A 20,423-nucleotide genomic window follows, 5' to 3' on the forward strand; every position below is an offset into this window, starting at 1 on the left:
AAGATATGTCTTCTGGCTGAAGCCAAAGGGCCTCCTAAAAAGTGTGTTATCGTTTAAAGAAGGGAGAGGTGTAGCAGTTATTTCATATCCTTCAGTTTGGAGAAGTGTAATCATAGCGAGTAACCATGCATTAGTATCACGTTGCTGTTCAGTCACTAAGTCGTGCCTGACTCTTTACGATCCTGTGGACTGCAGCACAGTAGGCTTCCCTGTCTTCCAACATCTCCTGGAGCTGCCCAAGTTCATGTCCATTGAGTCGGTGATACTATCTAACCATCTTGTCCTCTGTGGCTCCCTTCTCCTTCTGCCTTAAATCTTCCCCAGCATCAGGGTCTGTTCCAATGAGTCAGCTCTTCACATCAGGTAGACAACATATTGGAGCTTCAGCAACAATCCTTCCAATGAATATTCAGACTTGATTTCCTTTAGGATCGACTGGTTTGATCTCCTTGCAGTCCAGGAGACTTCCAAGAGCCTTCTCCAAGACCACAATTTAAAAGCATTAATTCTTCAGCAAATTCATATTATAATAATAGATACTTTGTCAGATGAAAGAAGAATCACTGCAGAAAAACCTCAAATGAGTCCCATTTAAAAACAGATGAAAATATTAGTTAAGACTCAAAAATATGCCAGGAAAGATAGTGTGCAAAGTACTGGTCAGACCAAGAATTTGTTCTCTAGATAGAAATGCATCAAGGAGGTATCTCAGGACATTTGAGAGGACTTCTGCAGGCTCGCCAGTCCTTGGGCAGAACCTTACTGTGTAGAAGACGAGGAATCAAAGACAGGAAGATGGGGCTGGGGAGTTGTGTGCCTTCATTTACCCAGGTGTGTAAAGGGGACCGAGAATATAGGTCTTGGCCTGTGACGCCCAGCGCACACTCTTCTATTAGCTGCACTAATGATGAGCTGTGTGGTTAAAAAACAATGTCCACACTTTATGGTCTGTCCCCTCCATCTTGAGGGAAGGACTATGCCCTCAGGGAGGAGTGTATGCAACAGAAACAAAAATAGCATCTCAAAAGAGAACCCAGGAGACTGCAGGCTGAGCTGAGGATCCTCCAGCTGTCCCAGGCAAGTTTCTGTAGGCAACATGAGGGACCATGAACTGGGGAGACTCAGAGTCCTAGTGCCAGTGTGAGCATGACTGGATGAGGGCCAATCAAGCCGGCCTCTTCTAAGATTGCTCCTTGTGCCAATAATATCAAGCAACAGGGACAGAAGTTCACTCAGAGGTGAGCGCAGAACAGCGAACCAATAGACTATCGACAAAGGTTAGACAACTACACCCTGAGGAACTTGACACCACCAATTTCATCACACAGAAAGAGAGAGAGAAAGCTAGGAAAACTCCATAAGCACACAAGCACAACGCTACACGGCTTATGTTTCATCTATGCACGTGCTTATTTATTCACATACTCGTATTTTATCTTGTTCCATTCGGCATTTGAAGCGAATTCAGTTTTCAGAATGCATTACTACTACCGTGGATGTGAATCAGCTTAAGAGCAGGTAATGGACTTGTAACAAGCAAAGTCCTTAATCAGCACCATGGTGGTGGACAGCTCCCTGCCTGGGACGCTGCTTACAGACCACAACTTGCCTGTTAACTCCTGGGTGGTTATCTGTAAATTAAGAAAATTACTCTTCTCCAATTAAATATTTTTAAATGGCTCTAGAGCCTCTCAGAGGACTCAAATTTGCTCACCAACAGTCCTGAGCACATGGAAGGTGCTCAACAAAGTATAATGGAATTTAAATGGATATAATTAAGAAACTGAAATTGAGTTCACCCTCCCAGATTCAGTAAACCACTTCTTAAAAAGGCTGCCCTGTTTTAACAAGTGATGTTTTCAAAAATACACACATAGAATGACATATTGTAGAATGACATATTGAATTAGGGATGAAAAAAAGTACACTATGTTACAGATAAAGATTAGAATTTTCTCAGGGCATGAAAAAATGGAGAAAATTATATTTATATTCCATCATTATTTAAGAAATTAGTCTTTGGGTTTCACAGCTGGTAATGTTCATTAGAAGTCTTCAGCACAACTATCTAATTAAAGTAATCCAGAAAGCTACATAAGTGGTACATTAAGTAACTGTCACATACAACGCTACCAACCCCAATTTTTCTTTCTGCGCAACATCCATCAAGTTAACAAAGCTACAACAGAGTGGTTCTGGTTTTAAGATCCCTTTCAAGGAAGAGAAATCTCTTTTGAGATTTCTTTATGGATCCAAAGCATCAGGAAGGTATATTTCACTAAAGGTCTGTATTAAACACACAGTTTCCCTTTCTACGATTTAAAGCATGACAAACTGATTAACAGGGTAATTTTTTAGAGATATAAATTTTCCATTTTGGATGGAATGACGATGAAAACAGTCTAGAAGTCTGAACTCAATAATTCCTACTAGTAGTCCCACTAGGCATCTGAGTCTTTGCCCTCAGATTTTCAAGGGTTGCTGTAACTAATGTTCTCATCTCTGCTTCATAACTGGAAGACTCAATTACCTGAAAATAAGAATGAGGGAAATAATTTTTAAGCTCTCTAGGCCTACATTTTAAAGAAGCTCTGTATTGTTCAAAAATGGAAGACAAGTGAAGTTTGATGAGGCTGGTGAACACTGTCTAAAAGGAGCCTGTTCGTTATGTTGAAGGACAGAGCCACAGGAATGGCCAGGAAATGAGGGAATGACGTATTTTCCATCCCCCCTCACTGCAGGATTCCAAACATCAGAGAAAAGAATAAAAACAAACAAAGGGGCCCCAGAGAACAGTAAGCTAAAACCAAAGTTAATTCACCAAGAGCACTAAACCAAACTACTATCAAGCCTAGAGAGAGAGAGTCTTGCCACTAAGTCTCCAAATCTTTATTCTCCAAACCTTGCTACCCTACGAAAACAACTTATGACACAAGGCAAGTGTATGTAAGTTCTAAAGGAAATACTGTTCATGGGGTTCTCAAGGCAAGAATACTGAAGTGGGTTACCGATCCCTTCTCCAGTGGACCATATTGTCTCAGCAGGCCTTACAAACAGCTAAGAAAAGAAGAGAAGCAAAAGGCAAAGGAGAAAAAGAAAGATATTCCCATTTCAAAGAATGACAAGAGATAAGAAAGGCATTCTAAGGGCTCAATGCAAAGAGATAGAGGAAGACAATACAATGGAAAAGATCTCTTCAAGAAAATTAGATATATCAAGGGAACATTTCATGCAAAGTTGAAAGGGTACAATGAAGCACAGAAATGGCATGGACCTAACAGAAGCAGAAGATATTAAAAAGAGGTGGCAAGAATACACAGAAGAACTATACAAAAAAGATCTTCGTGATCCAGATAACCACGATGGTGTGATCAACTCACCTAGAGCCAGACATCCTGGAATGTGAAGTCAAGCTGGTGTTACAAAGCATCACTATGAACAAAGCTAGCAGAGGTGACGGAATTCCATCTGAGCTATCTCAAATCCTAAAAGATGATGCTGTGAAAGTGCTGCACTCAGTATGCCAGCGAATTTGGAAAACTCAGCAGTGGCCACAAGACGAAAAGGTCAGATTTCATTCCAATCCCAAAGAAAGGCAATGCCAAAGAATGTTCAAACTACTGCACAATTGCACTCATCTCACATGATAGCAAAGTAATGCTCAAAATTCTCCAAGCCAGGCTTCAACAGTACATGAACTGACAACTTCCAGATATTCAAGCTGGATTTAGAAAAGGCAGGGGAACCAGAGATCAAATTGCCAACATCCACTGGATCATAGAAAAAGCAAGAGAATTCCAGAAAAACATCCACTTCTGCTTTATTGATTACACCAAAGCCTTTGACTCTATGGACCACAACAAACTGTGGAAAATTTTTAAAGAGATAGGAATACCAGACTACCTTACCTGCCTCCTGAGAAATATGTATGTAGGTCAAGTATCAACAGTTAGAACCAGACATGGAACAACAGACTGATTCCAAACTGGGGAAGGAGTACATCAAGGCTGTACATTGTCACCTTGCTTATTTAACTTATATGCAGAGTACATCAGGAGAAATGCCAGACTGGATGAAGCACAAACTAGAATCAAGATTGCTGGGAGAAATATCAATAACCTCAGATATTCAGATGACACCACCCTTACAGCAGAAAGTGAAGAGGAACTAAAGAGCCTCTTGATGAAAGTGAAAGAGGAGAGTGAAAAAGCTGGCTTAAAACTCAACATTCAGAAAACTAAAATCATGGCATCCAGTCCCAATTACTTCATGGTAAATAGATGGGTGAACAATGAAAACAGTGAGAGACTTTACTTTCTTGGGCTCCAAAATCACTGCAGATTGTTAACTGCAGCCATGAAATTAAAAGACACTTGCTCCTTGGAAGGAAAGCTATGACAAACCTAGACAGTATATTTAAAAGCAGAGACATTACTTTGCCGACAAAGGTCTAGTCTAGTCAAAGAAGATCTCAGTGATCCTGCTGCAGAAACAACATAGCAGATGGTTCTATGGACTCAGTTGTGATATTTCAAAGAGACAATAAAAACTCTTGATTTGAAAAAAAAAAAAAAAAAAGCTATGGTTTTTCCTGTAGTCATGTATGAATGTGAGAGCTGGACCATAAAGAAAGCTGAGCACCGAAGAATGGATGCTTTTGAACTGTGGTGTTGAAGAAGGCTCTTGAGAGTCCCTGGGACTGCAAGGAGATCAAACCAGTCAATCCTAAAGGAAATCAATCCTGAATATTCATTGGAAGGACTGATGCTGAAGTTGAAGCTCTAATACTTTGGCTACCTGATGTGAAGAACTGACTTTTTGGAAAAGACCCTGATGCTGGGAAAGACTGAAGGCAGGAGGAGTCGGGGACGACAGAGGATGAGGTGGTTGGATGGCATCACCAACTCAATGAATGTGAGTTTGAGCAAGCTCCAGGAATTGGTGATGGACAGGGAGGCCTGGTGTGCTACAGTCCATGGAGTCCCAAAGAGTCGGACATGATTGAGCGACTGAACTGAACTGAACTGAAAGGAAATCTGTCAGTTACTTCTGTCACTTTCAATATGAGAATATAGAAAAACTAGATCCTGAAAGGCAAGGAAATTCAGTGTTACTGGAACGAGCTTTCCTCAGGTCTCAGGTGCAGAAGCGCAGCAGAAAGGAGTCCATGTGGGTAATAGAATGTCTCCCACTTCAGCTTTTTGCAAGTATGCCCAATGTGCTTGACAAATTTAAGTCAATGCTATCTCAGCTTGGTTTCTTTTATCCCAGTTTCTGTAACATTAATGTGAAATATTTCTGTCAGCATAAACCCCACACCATGGTGTCCTCCTGTTTATGTTAATTTACTTACACTGAAACCTTTCATTTCTATAAAAGGATCGAAGCTTTAATCTTCATAGCTTTGGTCAGATAGGTGGGCAACTATGTAATCACATGGGAACAAAGCTACAAATATACAAAGGATGAAACTTTGACCTTTCCTTCTATTTTAACTTGATTTAAAAGTTGCTCACTCCATGCCACAGATTATTTGGAAGAGTTACCTTTTTGTGAAGCACATAATCTATTTAACCAGCTTTCAAATAGTCAGATCACATCTTGAGACAATGCTTGGAGCCATTTCTGCCCATACTGTCTACACAGGGCAGGATAAAGAGCCCGAGCCCTTCCCCTCAGCCAGGGAACAGGAGCGGGAACAGCCCAGGTGGGTTCTGGACATCAGCATAGGGACCAGCCCCTCCGTACATGCCATCTACTCTGACTACAAGCTCACATCTGAAAAGACATCCTCCCAAAATGCTGTGAAGGCTAGGATTTGCCTCAACCTATCTGGGGGAGGGGAAGGAATGGATTGGGATTCAGTCAGTTCAGTTCAGTTCAGTTCAGTTGCTCAGTCGTGTCTGACTCTTTGTGACCCCATGAACCACAGCACACCAGGCCTCCCTGTCCATCACCAACTCCTGGAGTTTACCCAAACTCATGTCCATTGAGTCAGCGATGCCATCCAACCATCTCATCCTCTGTTGTCTCCTTCTCCTCACACCTTCAATCTTTCCCAGCATCGGGGTCTTTCCAAATGAGTCAGTTCTTCACATCAGGTGGCCAAAGTACTGGAGTTTCAGCTTCATCATCAGTCCTTCCAATGAATATTCAGGACTGATTTCCTTTAGGATAGACTGGTTGGATCTCCTTGCAGTCCAAGGGACTCTCAAGAGTCTTCTCCAACACCACAGTTCAAAAGCATCAGTTCTTCGGTGCTCAGCTTTCTTTATAGTCCAGCTCTCACATCCAGGCATGACTACTGGAAAAACCATAGCCTTGATTCGAGGGATCTTTGTTGGGAAAGTAATGTCTCTGCTTTTTAACATGCTGTCTATGATTGGGATTAGTTGGGATTAATTTGGGATGAGCAGATGCAAGCTATTAGACATAGATCAACTACAAAGTCCTACTGTATAGCACAGGGAACTACATGCAATATCCTGGGAATAAACCATAATGGAAAAGAACATGAAAAAGACAGTGAAGGACAGAGGACCCTGGCGTGCTGTATTCCTTGGGGTCACAAAGAGTGAGACATGACTGAGCGACTGAACAACAAGAAGTGTGTGTGTGTGTGTAACTGAATCACTCAGCTGTATAGTAGTAATGAACAACATTGTAAATCAACTATATCTCAATAAAATATATTTAAAAATAAAAATATCTAGGGGAGAAGCACTGAGATAAAAACAGGACTATGACTTAATAGCATTTGAAGCCCAGTGAGGGGTACACAGGCATTCATTATTATACTCTTCTTATTTTCCTGTATGTTCAAGTTTTTCTGTAATTGTAACAAAGAGCCATCTTGAACTGTCCCTTGTTGAACTTCTTCTTTCCACAAAACAGGGAAATAATAAAATCAGAAGCAAAAAGACCACGACCTTAATTTTATACAACTGCTCACAGGTGACCCTCTATATCTCAAGTCTCTCACCATCTTCCTTCTCTCCTTCTGTTACTTCTCCTTAAAGACAGGTCCTCCCTACTCCATGATCAACCCACTCAGAGCCCAGACAGGAGAGAGAAGGCCACCTTCCCCATGTAAACACAGGACTTCCCCTCCCTTGGAGCAAGGGAAACCTACATGCATGCCATGCTTTCTTCTCTGCACTGCTCCCCAGGGAAAGACGTGCTAGACGTGAACATTCAATAAATATGCATCATGAGCCAAGCCCTGTTTTGTGGTTGTTATTCACTTCCAAATCCTTGCAACTCCATGGACTAGCACACCAGGCACCTCGGTCCTCCACTATCTCACAGAGTTTGCTCAAATTCATGTCCACTGGGCCAACCATTTCATCCTCTACCACCACCTGCTCCTTTTGACCTCAACCTTTCCCCGCATCAGGGTCTTTTCCAATGAGTCGACTCTTCCTATCAGGTGGCCAAAGCACTAGAGCTTCAGCTTCAGCATCAGTCCTTCCAATGAATATTCAGGATTGATTTCCTTTAGTATTGACTGCTTTGATATCCTTACAGTCCATGGGATTCTCAAGAGTCTTCTCCAGCACCACAATTAGGAAGTATCAGTTCTTTGACTGTCAGCCTTCTTTATGGTCCAACTCTTAAATCTGTACATGACTACTGAAAAAACCACAGCTTTGACTTAAAATTGAAATTGTTGGCAATTTGCTCTTTGGTTCCTCTGCTTTTTCTAAACCCAGCTTGTACATTTGGAAGTTCTCAGCTCATATATGAATTGACTTGAAGGCCTGGCCTGCAGGCCCTGTTCTAGAAGCAGCAATAGAGGAATAACAAGGCCATGCTCAAAGACCTCTCATTTTAAGGAAGGACGACAGAAAACAAGCAAGCCAAGAAAGAAAACCAGGCAATGACCACACACTGTGGATAGTGCCAGAGGAGCCACGGGGCAGCATGTCTGGAGTATTTTCTGCACGGTGATCGGAGCACCTCTCAGGGGAAGCTCCCTATTCAATCCCGCTCAGTATTTGATCTGAATCTATTTTCTTTCACCAATTTTCTTTCGTCATGTATTTGACATGATAATACCTTCCTCAATGAGGACAAGCTCTCATCTGCTATTTTTCTACAAAATCTTCAACAAAAATGAAGAGACATGCCTAACATTTATTGAATGTGCTTTAAATGCTGAGTGCAAATCTCAGTATCACACATGTATCAATCTTCAGGTAATGTAATCTTGGCAAGAAGAAAAGGGCAGCTGGAGAAACTGAAGCCCGGAGGGTAACTTCACAGAGGTCACTGAGTTAGCAGGTCACAGAGGCAGGATGTGAACGCAGGCAATCCGATCACAGAGTCCACACACGCTCGCAATCCCTATAGGCTGCCTGCCCTCATTACAGAAAAGAGCTCAGAAACACGTAGTTCTTTATTAGTGAGGAACCGAAATCACCACCCTGGTGGCTCAGACAGTAAAGAATCTGCCTGCAGTGCGGGAGACCCATGTTCGATCCCTGGGTTGGGAAGATGCCCTGGAGAAGGGAATGGCAGGTCACTCCAGTATTCTTGCCTGGAGAATCCCATGGACAGAGGAGCTTGGCTGGCTGCAGTCCGTGGGGTCACAAAAGAGTCGGATACGACTGAGTGAATAACACACACACAAAATCATTTATAGAAGAAATGATGCAAGCCAGTCAGTCATTTTCTTTTGTAAACAAAGCAAAGGGAGACAGGCAGAACATAGAAGAAAGGCGGATGTGGCCGACAGCCAACCCTGAGCTCCGAGTTCTCTAGAGGGCTCCAGAGGGGCTGAGACACTGTTGTCGTCAATCATCTACTGCAGCCAATACTAAGGATGACCAGGTCCACGCTCCAGCTTCTGAACAGCCTTCTTATACTAGGGGGAGATTTCTACATTATGAGCTCTGTTTCCCGAATACAGATGCCAGAACTCAAATCCACAGCCACCCTTGCGCCTACAATGCAGAATACAGCCTCTGTTCTGCCAAGGAGGTATAGTCTTCTAGGGATGGCAACTGTTAATGAGCAGCGGGAAGGCCAGCTCTGTAAAGAACTCCAATTTCCTTTGGATCAGGGTAGAGGATATGGAGGTAACAGGAGCTGCAAGGACCTGACCCAGAAGGAGCATTGCAACCGGTACAGCTGTGAACAGATGGCAGCGACAATGCCCGTGATGTCCAGACCAGTTCAGGCCAAACACAACCGTCTTTGCCAAAAGACACCTCTCCTGCTGCATCCTAACAAACTCAGCTGGATCCTCTGATTCCTGGTCCTTTAAGAGGACAGAAGAGGAGCAGGCTGAGCCAACCTGCACCCTGTAAGCCTTGGCCTGCTGGGACCCAAACCTGGCAAGGGGTGATGCCAATCTCAGAATTCACTGCCAGCCTTACTGAACCCAAATCAGCTCGCCATTCCCATCAAAGTGAGACCGGAATAACTTTGATATTGGAGGGAGAGGGAAAGAAGCGTTTTGGAGCAAAGCACCAGAGTCTGTGCTATGAGAGAAGCAACACACACGCGGATGAGCAAAGACTCAGCCCCGCAGCCCAGCAGGGGAGCCGGAGGGGCCGGACAGGGAGCAGGTCCAACAGGGGAGCCGGAGCGGCCGGACAGGGAGCAGGTCCAACAGGGGAGCCGGAGCGGCCGGACAGGGAGCAGGTCCAACAGGGGAGCCGGAGCGGCCGGACAGGGAGCAGGTCCAACAGGGGAGCCGGAGGGGCCGGACAGGGCGCCGCTCCAACCACATCCCCCAGAGCACGCGGGCCATCCAGTGCCATCAGCAGCCTGTGCTGCTGAAGCTGGTCAGAACGCATTCTAAAAATCCAGACACAAAGAGACACAGTTTGAGCGATTCAACTTGGATCAGGAAAGAGGACATGGACAACTACATTTTTTACAAATTAACAAGAAACAGAACAAGGGGAGACACTCACAGCCATCATATCTCATCAGAAAATGGTTTGCCTTTAAATATTTATACCATATGTGGCACAGAATATTTTGCACAAGTAATGACATTGTAAGAACAGACCAACCGGAAGATTTCCAGTGTTACATCTTTCCTGACAAGGAGGTAAGATGGCTCTTGGTAACTCTGAAGATGCAAGGAGCCTGAGGTGAGAAAAATCAAGGTTGTCTTTGTTGTCTTTACCCAGAAAGAATCTGAAAACTCAAAGCCTATACACGGGGTCATTTTAACATTGGACAGCACATTCTGAAATGCTTCCAGGCAGCCAGCGAGTATCTGGAAGTACATTTGGGGAGCCAATTATGGCTCAGACATCATCTAATAATGGGACAGTTCTAGAGCTGCTTGTAAGACATGAAGCTTCAGGCTAATTTTGGCTCATTCATCATTGCCCATAATAATTCTGGATTCATTTATTTCCTACAATCTCATTGACTACCTTGGGTACATCTGTCTATTGAGATTAAATTCCAACCTTTGTAATATCGAGAAAGATACTAAGTTGATCATTCTAAAATATGATATATCCTGGTAATTCCCTGTCAAACAAAGCTAAATATTTATTTTATGCTGCATATTTCTAAAACAAGACTTAAGGCAGTCTTAAGATTTAAAAAAAAAAAGAAAAAACTTATAAAACAGGAATGAAAACCGAAATTGAGGACAGTAAAGAGAACAACTGCCAAACACACAGACTGACATAATTCTCAAAAACAAATACTAAGTTTGCCTTCAAGCTATCTACTAGCTAAAATAACATGTGTAAGTTTCCACAGAAGAAAACACTTCCCTGAAATACATTCTTAAAAGAAGATCTATTTTAGTATGTTTAACTGAACCGTTTATGCCTGAGGTCTTTATTCAAAAGGACCTCATTCATTTGGCATGTGGGACAAGCGTTTTCAACAGAAATTTTGAAATAGTTGTCATTTGTCTTCAAGAAGGTCTTCCCTATAACAACACTCAGTAAAAGCCGACTATGAAAAGAAGTAAAGTAGCTGAGTCGTGTCTAACTCTTTGCGACCCCATGGACGAAGGAGCCTACCAGGATTTTCCAAGCAACAGTACTGGAGTGGACGGCCATTTCCTTCTCCGGGGAATCTTTCCGACCCAGGGATTGAACCCGTGTCTCCCGCATTGCAAGCAGACGCTTTACCGTCTGAGCCACCAGGGAAGCCAAGTACAGTTGCTGCTGCTGCTGCTAAGTCGCTTCAGTCGTGTCCGACTCTGTGCGACCCCACAGACGGCAGCCCACCAGGCTTCCCTGTCCCTGGGATTCTCCAGGCAAGAACACTGGAGTGGGTTGCCATTTCCTTCTCCAATACAAGTACAGTTAATCCTTAATAATTGTTACTTTTTGACAATTGTTAACTCAGTAAAGGTGATGGTAATAGCAGTGGAGGTGTGTGTGTTTTTGTGTCTTAGGATTGGATGATAGGAAGAAGAGATATTAGTAATCTACCTCATAAGATCCAGATATAAAAACTCAGGGGATTTTACCTGCTGTGGCATCAAGTTTAGTTGATATGGAAAGAAACAATGAGGCTGCGTCTTCACAGATCACCTCTACCACCATGCCCTGCCAAGGGCCCCAAAGAGTCCCCAGGCCTTAGTAACACCTGAAGAATGAGCAATTCAATATCCAGCCTTCCAAGGAGAGCCTGAAATATGGACAGTCGGATTACTGGCTTAAGGAGATGTGTGAGCTTTGAGTCGCAAGCAATGGTGAGAGTTGACTTTCTTTTATGCAAAAGTGACAAATAGAAAGAGAACGACGTTTGGGAGGGCTGCAGAAAGCCACTCACTTCTTGGTTTCATGTGCTTTCTGCAGAAAAACATTCCCACTCATATGAAGTTTTTAACATTTCCTCTTAACCTAAGCCTTAGCTATAAGTATAGACTACAGGGAATTGTATAAAGTTAAATCAAGAAATAAGATTAAAAGCATAGGGTCCAGTAGTCCAGATGGTACAGAGGATTAACCAGACACACACTGAGTTCTCCACAGGGAACTGAGCTACTCCATCTCGGAAACAATGCCACACATGAGGACAGAAGAAAATGAAAGAGAAAGCCAAACAGCTGGACAGAAATGGAACAGAAAAAATGTATGCCGTTCCATCAGAATGTCATTCAACAGTCTTCCCATCTCCCTCCAATAAATGAGGAAGGCCGTGGGATTATGCAAAGGTCTTAAGCTTTCAATAAAACTTCTTGACAAGTGTAAAATATTAATTCAATCTCTCCAAACAGAAAGAAAGTGATTAATAAAAAAGGGTAGGGAGATAACATGTGGAAACATAAAGTGTCCTCAGGATAAATGAGTTGAGGAATCATTCAAATTCTTTCTCCTTTGCACAGGGTTTGAGGAAGCCCTGTCACAAAATGCTAAGTTCAGGCTAAGACAGAACCACTACTTTGATGCTGAAAGAAAATTTGAAACTTTTCATTACAATCATCTCAATGGAAGTCAGTGATTGCCTCCCCAGGATAGATAATCACACATCTTAAAGGCTACAATGTATGCTGATTATCCGAGGGCCTTGGTATACACCTAAATTCCAAACTACGAGGATTGGCCTTCATTTCTCAATGATCTGTTACCTACAGTAGATGTCAATTACCATTCTCTGGCAAGGGCTAAATCTTCCTTTCTTGTAACGGAGCTGTTTTAATTGGGGGCAACCTCCCCACTCCTTTTGACAAAGAGAGAATTCAGAAGGGTCAAGGTCTCCCGACAGTGATTAATGTGACAATTTAGTGATTCTCAGGGTTTCACTCACCATGCTGTGTGAAGAGGTCACTGTGAATTATTTCAATCAAGCAATACAGCTTCTGAATGGTCAGCAAACCCACGGGAACATTTAGGATGAAATCAGTAAACATTTTGCTGTAAAAGGAAAAACCCAAGAGAGAGTTGAAGGATATACTACAAAATGACCCAACAGAATACAAGACCGTACTGAGACGTAAGCTCACTGAATGGTCATTAAATGCCACCAGAATGTTGAATGAGGCCCATTATATAATATGGACCAAAATCTCACCCAAAAGAATGATGCTTTATGATGTTATTTTTCATTTCACACCCACTAAAATGGCCATAATTCAAAAGACCACCAATACCAAGTGTTGGCTAGGATGTGAAGGAACCAGGACCCTCATACCATGCTGGTGGGAATGCAACATAGCGCAGCCACTTTGGAATACTGTCTGGCAGTTCCTGAAAATGTTACCATAGTTACCATAGGACCCAGCATTTCCATCTCTAGGTGTATACGCAAAAGAAATGAAAATATATTTCCACACAGAGTCCTGTGCATGAATCAAAGTAACGTTATTACATGTGAAAAATGGAAAAACCCAGATGTCCATCAACTGATGAATGGATAAACATTTCACCCATTAAAAAAAAAGGAATTTCTGACATTCACAGACCTTGAACACATTACGCTAAGTGAAAGAAGCCTGTCACAAAAGGCCATGTATTGTATGACTTTATTTATCTGAAATGCCCAGAAAAGGCAAACCTATACATACAGAAAGATTAGTGGTTGCCAAGCACTGGAGTGGGAGTGGGCAGTGACTCTTCACGGGCATGAGGAATCTTACTGGGGTGAAACTGTTCTGACGTTAGATTACGGTAATGGTATAGAAGTCTCCTTCCTGATGTGGGAAAACAAGATGTCTTCAGTGCAGGAAGTCTATTGTAAACTACAAAATGTAATGTTGAATGCATTTAGAGTGCATGGGTATGCGTGTGTGTTTGTGTGTGCGCACGTGCACGCACAAAAGATAACCGGAAGGATCCAGATCATCATGGAATCATTATAACTTTGAGCTATTCTCCTCTGTGATTTCTTCTGTATCATCACAACATGACTCAATCTTCTAAAGAGGGAAAAACACATCCACGATTTTCAAAGTCATTGAAGAGGAACCCACGCGAGCAGAAAGAGTCAAGGGCCCAAGAGCAGATGGCACTGGTCCTGGGGAAGGGTGGGGGTGGTCTCCAGGCACGAGGCACATGCACCAGCTGTGAACACGGACATCACCCCTGTAATGAGTGAAGGCCTGGCCCTTGAGCCCCAGGAAGACAGGCCCAGAGTGAGGCCACAGCCCACCCAACCTCAGCTCCCCGTTCATCCTGTTTCCACACACCTGAGGTTCTCAAACAGGAGCATTCATTGGAAGCACCTGGAGGGGTCTTTGAAGCCAAATGGCTGGACTCCACCACAATTTCTAATTCAGAAGACCTGGGAAGGAACCCGACATTCAGCAAGTCCTCGGGACCCGCCGGGGCTGCTGTTGCCTGAACCACTGTCTGACAGCCGGACGCGCAGAGACCCGAGCGGGCAGACACAGTGCCCAAGGGCCTGTTTGTTCCTCCTTTTCTCATTGAGCACCTGTTAAGCTAGAACTGGCACTGTCAGTGCCCAGGGGCCGCAAACAAATGTGTCCATGCAGGACGCTAAATCCTCGGGCACATCAGACACGAGGTGATTCACGAGGCGAGCAGCTCCCCAGGAGCCGCTCGCCCCTCACTCCCAGGGCAGGAGTGACCTACAGTAGACATAAAATACAGGAAGGATGGCCGCTTTTCATTCCATTTAACCACCCAGGGGACACATGGCCCTTTATCAATATTTAGGTAGGCTTTCCTGGCTCGTCAAATGGTGCCATCACCTGGGGATAAGTTTACTGTATCAAATGTTAAATCAAATCGCCAGTCCAGGTTCGATGCATGAGACAGGGTGCTCAGGGCTGGTGCACTGGGATGACCCTGAGGGATGGGATGGGTGGGAGGTGGGAGGGGGGCTCAGGATGGGGGACACATGTACACCCATGGCTGATTCATGTCAATGTATGGCAAAAACCACCACAATATTGTAAAGTAATTAGCCTCAAATTAAAATAAATAAATAAATTTTTTTAAAAAATCCAATCAAGGATCAGACAAGGACTGTGCTGTGATGTCTGGGATCACAGACCCATGTACCCACTTGCTCACGACACCTGTTTTCCAAATGCAGTGACGTCTGCACGGTATACACCTGAGACTGGGCTTAGACAGTGATGACGGCAACACTGAAAGGGGAAAGGAAGGATTCCATCCCCAGCCTGACTCTGAGGTCTGACAGCCAATGCCCAGCTTGCCTGGAGTTTGGTTTGCTTTGGTTTTGGTTTTAGTATAACCTGAACTGACAATCTCTGGCTCCTCTGTCTAAAGTTCACTGCTCCCGGTCAGGAACCCCCTGGAGAGAAGCTGTGCGGAGGAGGTGAGACACGAACATTAAATCTCCTGTGTCAAAACGTTTAGGTGCTGAAAACAAAACCCAAACCCAAGAACCACGTATTGAATTTTCAACTCTAAAGGGTGCAAAATGCCAAATTTGTATTATTTATGCATAAAGCTAAAATTAATCCTCTAAGGAAAATATTGTGACTGTTGATAGATGATTCCTTTTTCACATAAAGACATAATGAGCTAGAACATGTTCCAGAAGGATCCAGGGCACTGACCTATGTGGACATGAGCCGGAACCCTGGGCATCCCATGAACTAAAGGAGGCCAAGCATGGTATGTGGGAAGCCTTCGCCCTGGGTGCTTCCTTGCTTCCTTACCTGAGCTCTTTGGGATCAAATACCAATTTCACATCGTTGACAATAGTTGGCAAGTATTTCAGCGCTGCCCCCTGCAAACCAAGAACAGAGAAGAACGTTGGGCATCATGCAGTTTGGCAAATGTGAATACAACGTTGTGATCACTATGGAGAACCAGAGGCACATCAGGAAGGCAACACTTTCCAGATGAGAAGCTGATGGCTGAGCACAACAAAAATAGAGGGGGTAACAAAAAGCCTCTGATCCACAAATAAGGGAGATGTTATATGTTTATCCTGACACATAATAATAACAGCAGCGTTAGCTAACGCCAATACTCTTTGCTTGCTTACTGAATGCCTGAGAAGTGGCAGTTGAAAGTTAGTCGCTCAGTTGCGTCCGACTATTTGCGACCCCCATGGACTGCAGCCAGTCAGGCTCCTCTGTCCACAGAATTCTCCAAGCAAGAGTACTGGAGTGGGTTGTCAATGAATGCCTATACTGCTCTAATCAGCTTTTATGTGATTTTCTCCTTAACTCTAAGGAAGTTATAGCAAAAGAATACCTGTGCCCTCAAGCCATCAGATTCACTGCAGCCCTCACCCTGTCAACAATTACAGTGATTGCCTTTGTTCCATTCCAAAAATGACTGCCTGTATATCTAGGTCTCTTAACTTGGAATCATTTTCTTCTTTAGTAACTTTATCTCCCATATTTATATTCCGTATCTTCTAGGAAACCCATGCTTTCAAAAACCAATTGACGGTAATAACAATGGACCCTAATACACGCCCTGCACCATGCTGCTGCTCTTGTTTTGGTCATTAAGTCGTATCTGACTCTATGCATCCACACGGACTGCAGCCCACCAGGTTCCTCTGTCCGTGGGATTTTCCAGGCGGGTTGCCATTTCCTCCTCCAGGGGAGCTTCTTGGCCCAGGGACTGAACCCATCTCTTCTGCACTGGCAGGTGGAATCTTTACCACTGAGCCACCTGGGAAGCCCCTGCACTGTGTTAAATCCTTATATATTTTATCTTTAATTTCAACATAAATACTACAGGGAGTTAGCTGTGTTGGAAGGCAAGGTAACTGACAATAGGGATGTTAATGACTTTGCCCCTGATCTCACAGTTAGTACTGAGCTGAGCTAGAATTAAAATTCAGTTTGGTGGGGGACAAAATATTTCCAGTTTGGTGGGAAGCCAGAGCCTCAGTGCCCATCATTTATAGCTGGTTGGGGAAAAGTCCTAGAATTTTAGAGTCCTGACCCTGGCTGGGATTGCCCCCCACCCCTGCCTGTCACTCTAAAGGACTCCTTCTATCAGGCTGAGCCCCTTCTTCCTAACGAAATGGAGGGAAACAATTTTCATCCAAATATCTCCAGGGGCTGCAATAAAGCTCAGAATCTAACTGAAAAGAGCACTGGATGAACAGTGCCACACCTATTACCAAAAACAGTTGTCAGCATTGTTGTCCAAAGGCAAGTAGGCAGAAACCCATTTTAAAAAGAATACCCTGAGTATATATGGTCAGCTGATTTGCAGCAAAGGGACAAAGGTGCTCCCTCCGCCAGCACCAAATGAAACTCCTTCCATACCTCTCTCCCTATATAAAAATTCACTTTCAATAGAACTTAGATCCATAGATCTTCTATCCTAAAAACTATAAAATGGAAGAAGATACTTGTGAATTTGGGCTAAGCAAAGATTTCTTTCACATGACAACAAAAGCATAATCCATAAAAGAAAAAAATTAATCAATTATATGTCATCAAAATAAAGAATTTCTGCTCTTCAAAAGAACTTCTGCTGAGGTAACAACAGATGAACCACACACTAGGAGAAGATAACTGCAAATCACACATCTGATAAAGATTTATATCCACCATATACAAAGAATTCTTAAAACTCAATAATAAGAAAGCAATCTTCCACCCAAAATAGGCCAATGATTTGAAGAGACACTGTTTACAAAGGAGACCCATGGATGACAAATAGGTACCTGACAAGCTACTCACTCACTAGTCACCGAGGAAATGCAAACTAAAACCACAAAGAGATACCATTAACACCTACTAGAATTGCTAAATCAGCCAAAATAAAATAGAACAAAAGAGTCTGACCATACCACGTGGTTTCTGCAGATGCTGCGGGTCTGAAAGCAAACTGGATCAGCAAGTGTGAGAACGCACTCCCCACGCAGCCCAGCGATCGCACCCCTGAGTGTGACCCCACGGAAATGCAAACTCGGGTTCACACAAAACCTTCTATCTGAATGTTTACAATTACTTGAAATTGTCAAAAACTAGAAACAACCTAAATGTTCTCAAGAGGTGAGTCCCTACAACGGAACACTACTCAATCATGAAAAATACCAAGATGCTGTTACATATGATGTGGATGAACCTCACATGCATTCTGAGATGTAAGACAAACTCAAAGCTTCAAACTGATTTCATTTTTAGAACGTTCTAGAAAAGGCACAACCAGAGGGAGGGAGCATACCTCAGGGGCTTCCCCAGGGATGGAGTCCGGGGGAGAGCTTACCTCCAGGGAAGGACAGAAGAAGGCAGGGGGTGGGGGAGCTGTCCTGTGTGGCTATGTACAAACTATACCTCACATTTTTAAATCAATAGTCACTGGAGGCACAGCCATGAAAAATGCCTGAGACTCTCTTGGACCTTTTAACACTCTGGTGTCCAAGAGTTAAGCGGTCAGATTCAAGTAACTTCGAAGATGAGTTCAGGTTTCCTCTGGTGTCACCTGTCAATTTTCTGTAACTGCCAGACACTTCTCTAGGAGCTTGCCTCTCCTGACAATAAGCCCTCAGCATGGCCAAACCAGAGAGGTCTACCGCCAACGCCTTTCACAGATGAGAAGGTGAAGCCGTTTGCCAGGTTGTGGAGCCAATGTGTCCACCTCCAGGGTCAGAGTGAAACCATCCGCGAAAGCCTCTGTGCTCCACAGTCGAGATGCTCAAGGACAGGGAAGCCGAGTTTACCTGTCAGTCTGCACTCCAGGGCTTCCCTGGCGGCTCAGTGGACAAGAATCCACCGGCCAATGTAGGATACACCGGCTCAAGCTTTACTCCGGAAAATCCCGCACATCTCAGAGCAACTAAGCCTGTGCACCTCAGCTGCTGAGCCTGTGTTCTAGAGCCTGGGAGCTGCAACTACTGAGCCCAAGTGCTACAACTACTGAAGCCTGTGTTCCCTCGATCCTCTGCTCTGCAACAAGAGAAGCCGCTGCAATGAGAAGCCTGTGTTTGTGCACCGCAATGAAAGAGAAGCCCCACGAGCAGCAATCAGAGAAAGCCCCGCATAGCAACGCACACCCAACACAGCCAAAAATGAAATACAAATACATAAATAATTGGTAAAAAAAAAAAAAAGTCTGCACAACAGACTTATTGGTGTCTTTTCCCCCGGGGCTAACCCCGTCCTTCAATGCGAACCAGGTCAAGGAATCCCAAAAGCTCTGCTTCGAGAGGCAACTTCTGAAAAGAACCTTAAATGGAAACAATTTCATTCCTGTTTCCGAAGTTCTGCTTCAACTACCTCGGAGTTGCTTTGAAAAACTGAAAGCTATTTACTGTGACATTTAATAATAAACGCTTGCAGAGCTGACCGCTCAGGCCTGAAGCTGCCTTGTCTAGTTTGTGGGGCCTGGGGGGCAAGGACCCATCGGCATCCTGAACCCCACGAAGCAGCCTCTGCCTGCAGCGGGTGGTAAATACCAGGCCACAAGGGCCGACAGCAGCAAACCGGACGGGCCTTCGCGGTCCACCCTCGGCTGCCCAGGGCTGCTGGGCGCCACGTTAACCAGGCTCCCGAGGGCTCCGCTCCTGACGTCACAGCGACGCCCACAGAGGGAGGGCCATACCCACTGTGACCCCCAAAGCCTGGTTAACAGGGCCTCCTGCCGAGTGCCCTGGATCCTAGGGACGTCCCGTCTCACAGTTCGTGAGGATTACAGAGATCAGAGAGGGACACAAACCCACATCGGTCCTGGAGAACGCAACAAGGACGGGCAGGCGGGACGATGTGAAGGCGGGGCGTCTCCTCTGCATCCCATCTCGAGCTCCCCATCTCTGGTGGTCCTGGGCTCCACGCCACCCTGCGCTTTGCTGTGGTGACCACTTCAGCCTCTCCCCTCTCTCCTCCAGCTCAGGATCCCAGCCCCTCCCGGCTCAGCTCACCTCCGCCTTCAGGGGAAACCAAAACCCTCAGGAGAAAACGGGACTGGCGGCCCTGCCCACCACTCAAGCCAAAACAAACCTGCCGGGATGCCCACCTCTGCCCATGCCTCCAGGCGAAGGGAGGCAGCACCCAGCCCCACGGAGGGGCCCCCACCCCACCGTCTGCTCAAGGGCCGCCTGCGTTTCCCGCCCTGCGCTCTCCAGGGGGCCCGGTTCTCACCCCAGCGGCCCCTTCCCATCACACATGTGCCCACCCTGAAACCACCGAGAGCCCCACGCCCCGCACCTCCCTGCCCTGCCCTCCATTCCTGCCCAGGCCCCAGGGACACCAGGCCCACCTGCCCCCAGGTGACCCCTCACCTCCCGGAGCAGCCACTTTTCTCTGTCCCCCGCCCCTCCCTTAAAGGTGGGTGTCCTAGCTGTCTTGTTCTAGAGTTTTCACCTCTGTCCACATACCCCCCAGGAGGACCCCCTCCATCCAGCTTGACTTCTAGCGTCTATCTCTGGGGTCACCTCTCTCCTGAGCATCTCATACACACACACATACAACCAGTGGCCACTGGTTTCAGGGCAGCCTCACAGATGCTGCAGACCCCCTGCCTCAGATGAGACCCCACCCTATGCCCTGCTGTTCCAGGCTCAGGGCGCTGCACTCTGAAACC

The 20,423-nt window shown here is 45.0% G+C and overlaps 1 protein-coding gene across 2 annotated transcripts in view; it reads right to left on the bottom strand.

Annotated features, from left to right (window-relative positions):
* Positions 1–20,423, bottom strand: part of DOCK1 (dedicator of cytokinesis 1) — a 546,616-nt gene that overhangs the window by 349,952 nt on the left and 176,241 nt on the right. For both annotated transcript variants that reach the window (XM_043475106.1, XM_043475105.1), the window contains exons 24-25: positions 15,584–15,654; positions 12,742–12,848 (exon numbers count right to left, since the gene is read on the bottom strand). In XM_043475106.1, the coding sequence (XP_043331041.1) occupies positions 12,742–12,848; positions 15,584–15,654 (178 nt within the window). The remainder of the gene's footprint in view (positions 1–12,741; positions 12,849–15,583; positions 15,655–20,423) is intronic.

Source organism: Cervus canadensis, chromosome 8, assembly GCF_019320065.1.
Source record: "Cervus canadensis isolate Bull #8, Minnesota chromosome 8, ASM1932006v1, whole genome shotgun sequence".
Taxonomy (NCBI): Eukaryota; Metazoa; Chordata; class Mammalia; order Artiodactyla; family Cervidae; genus Cervus; species Cervus canadensis.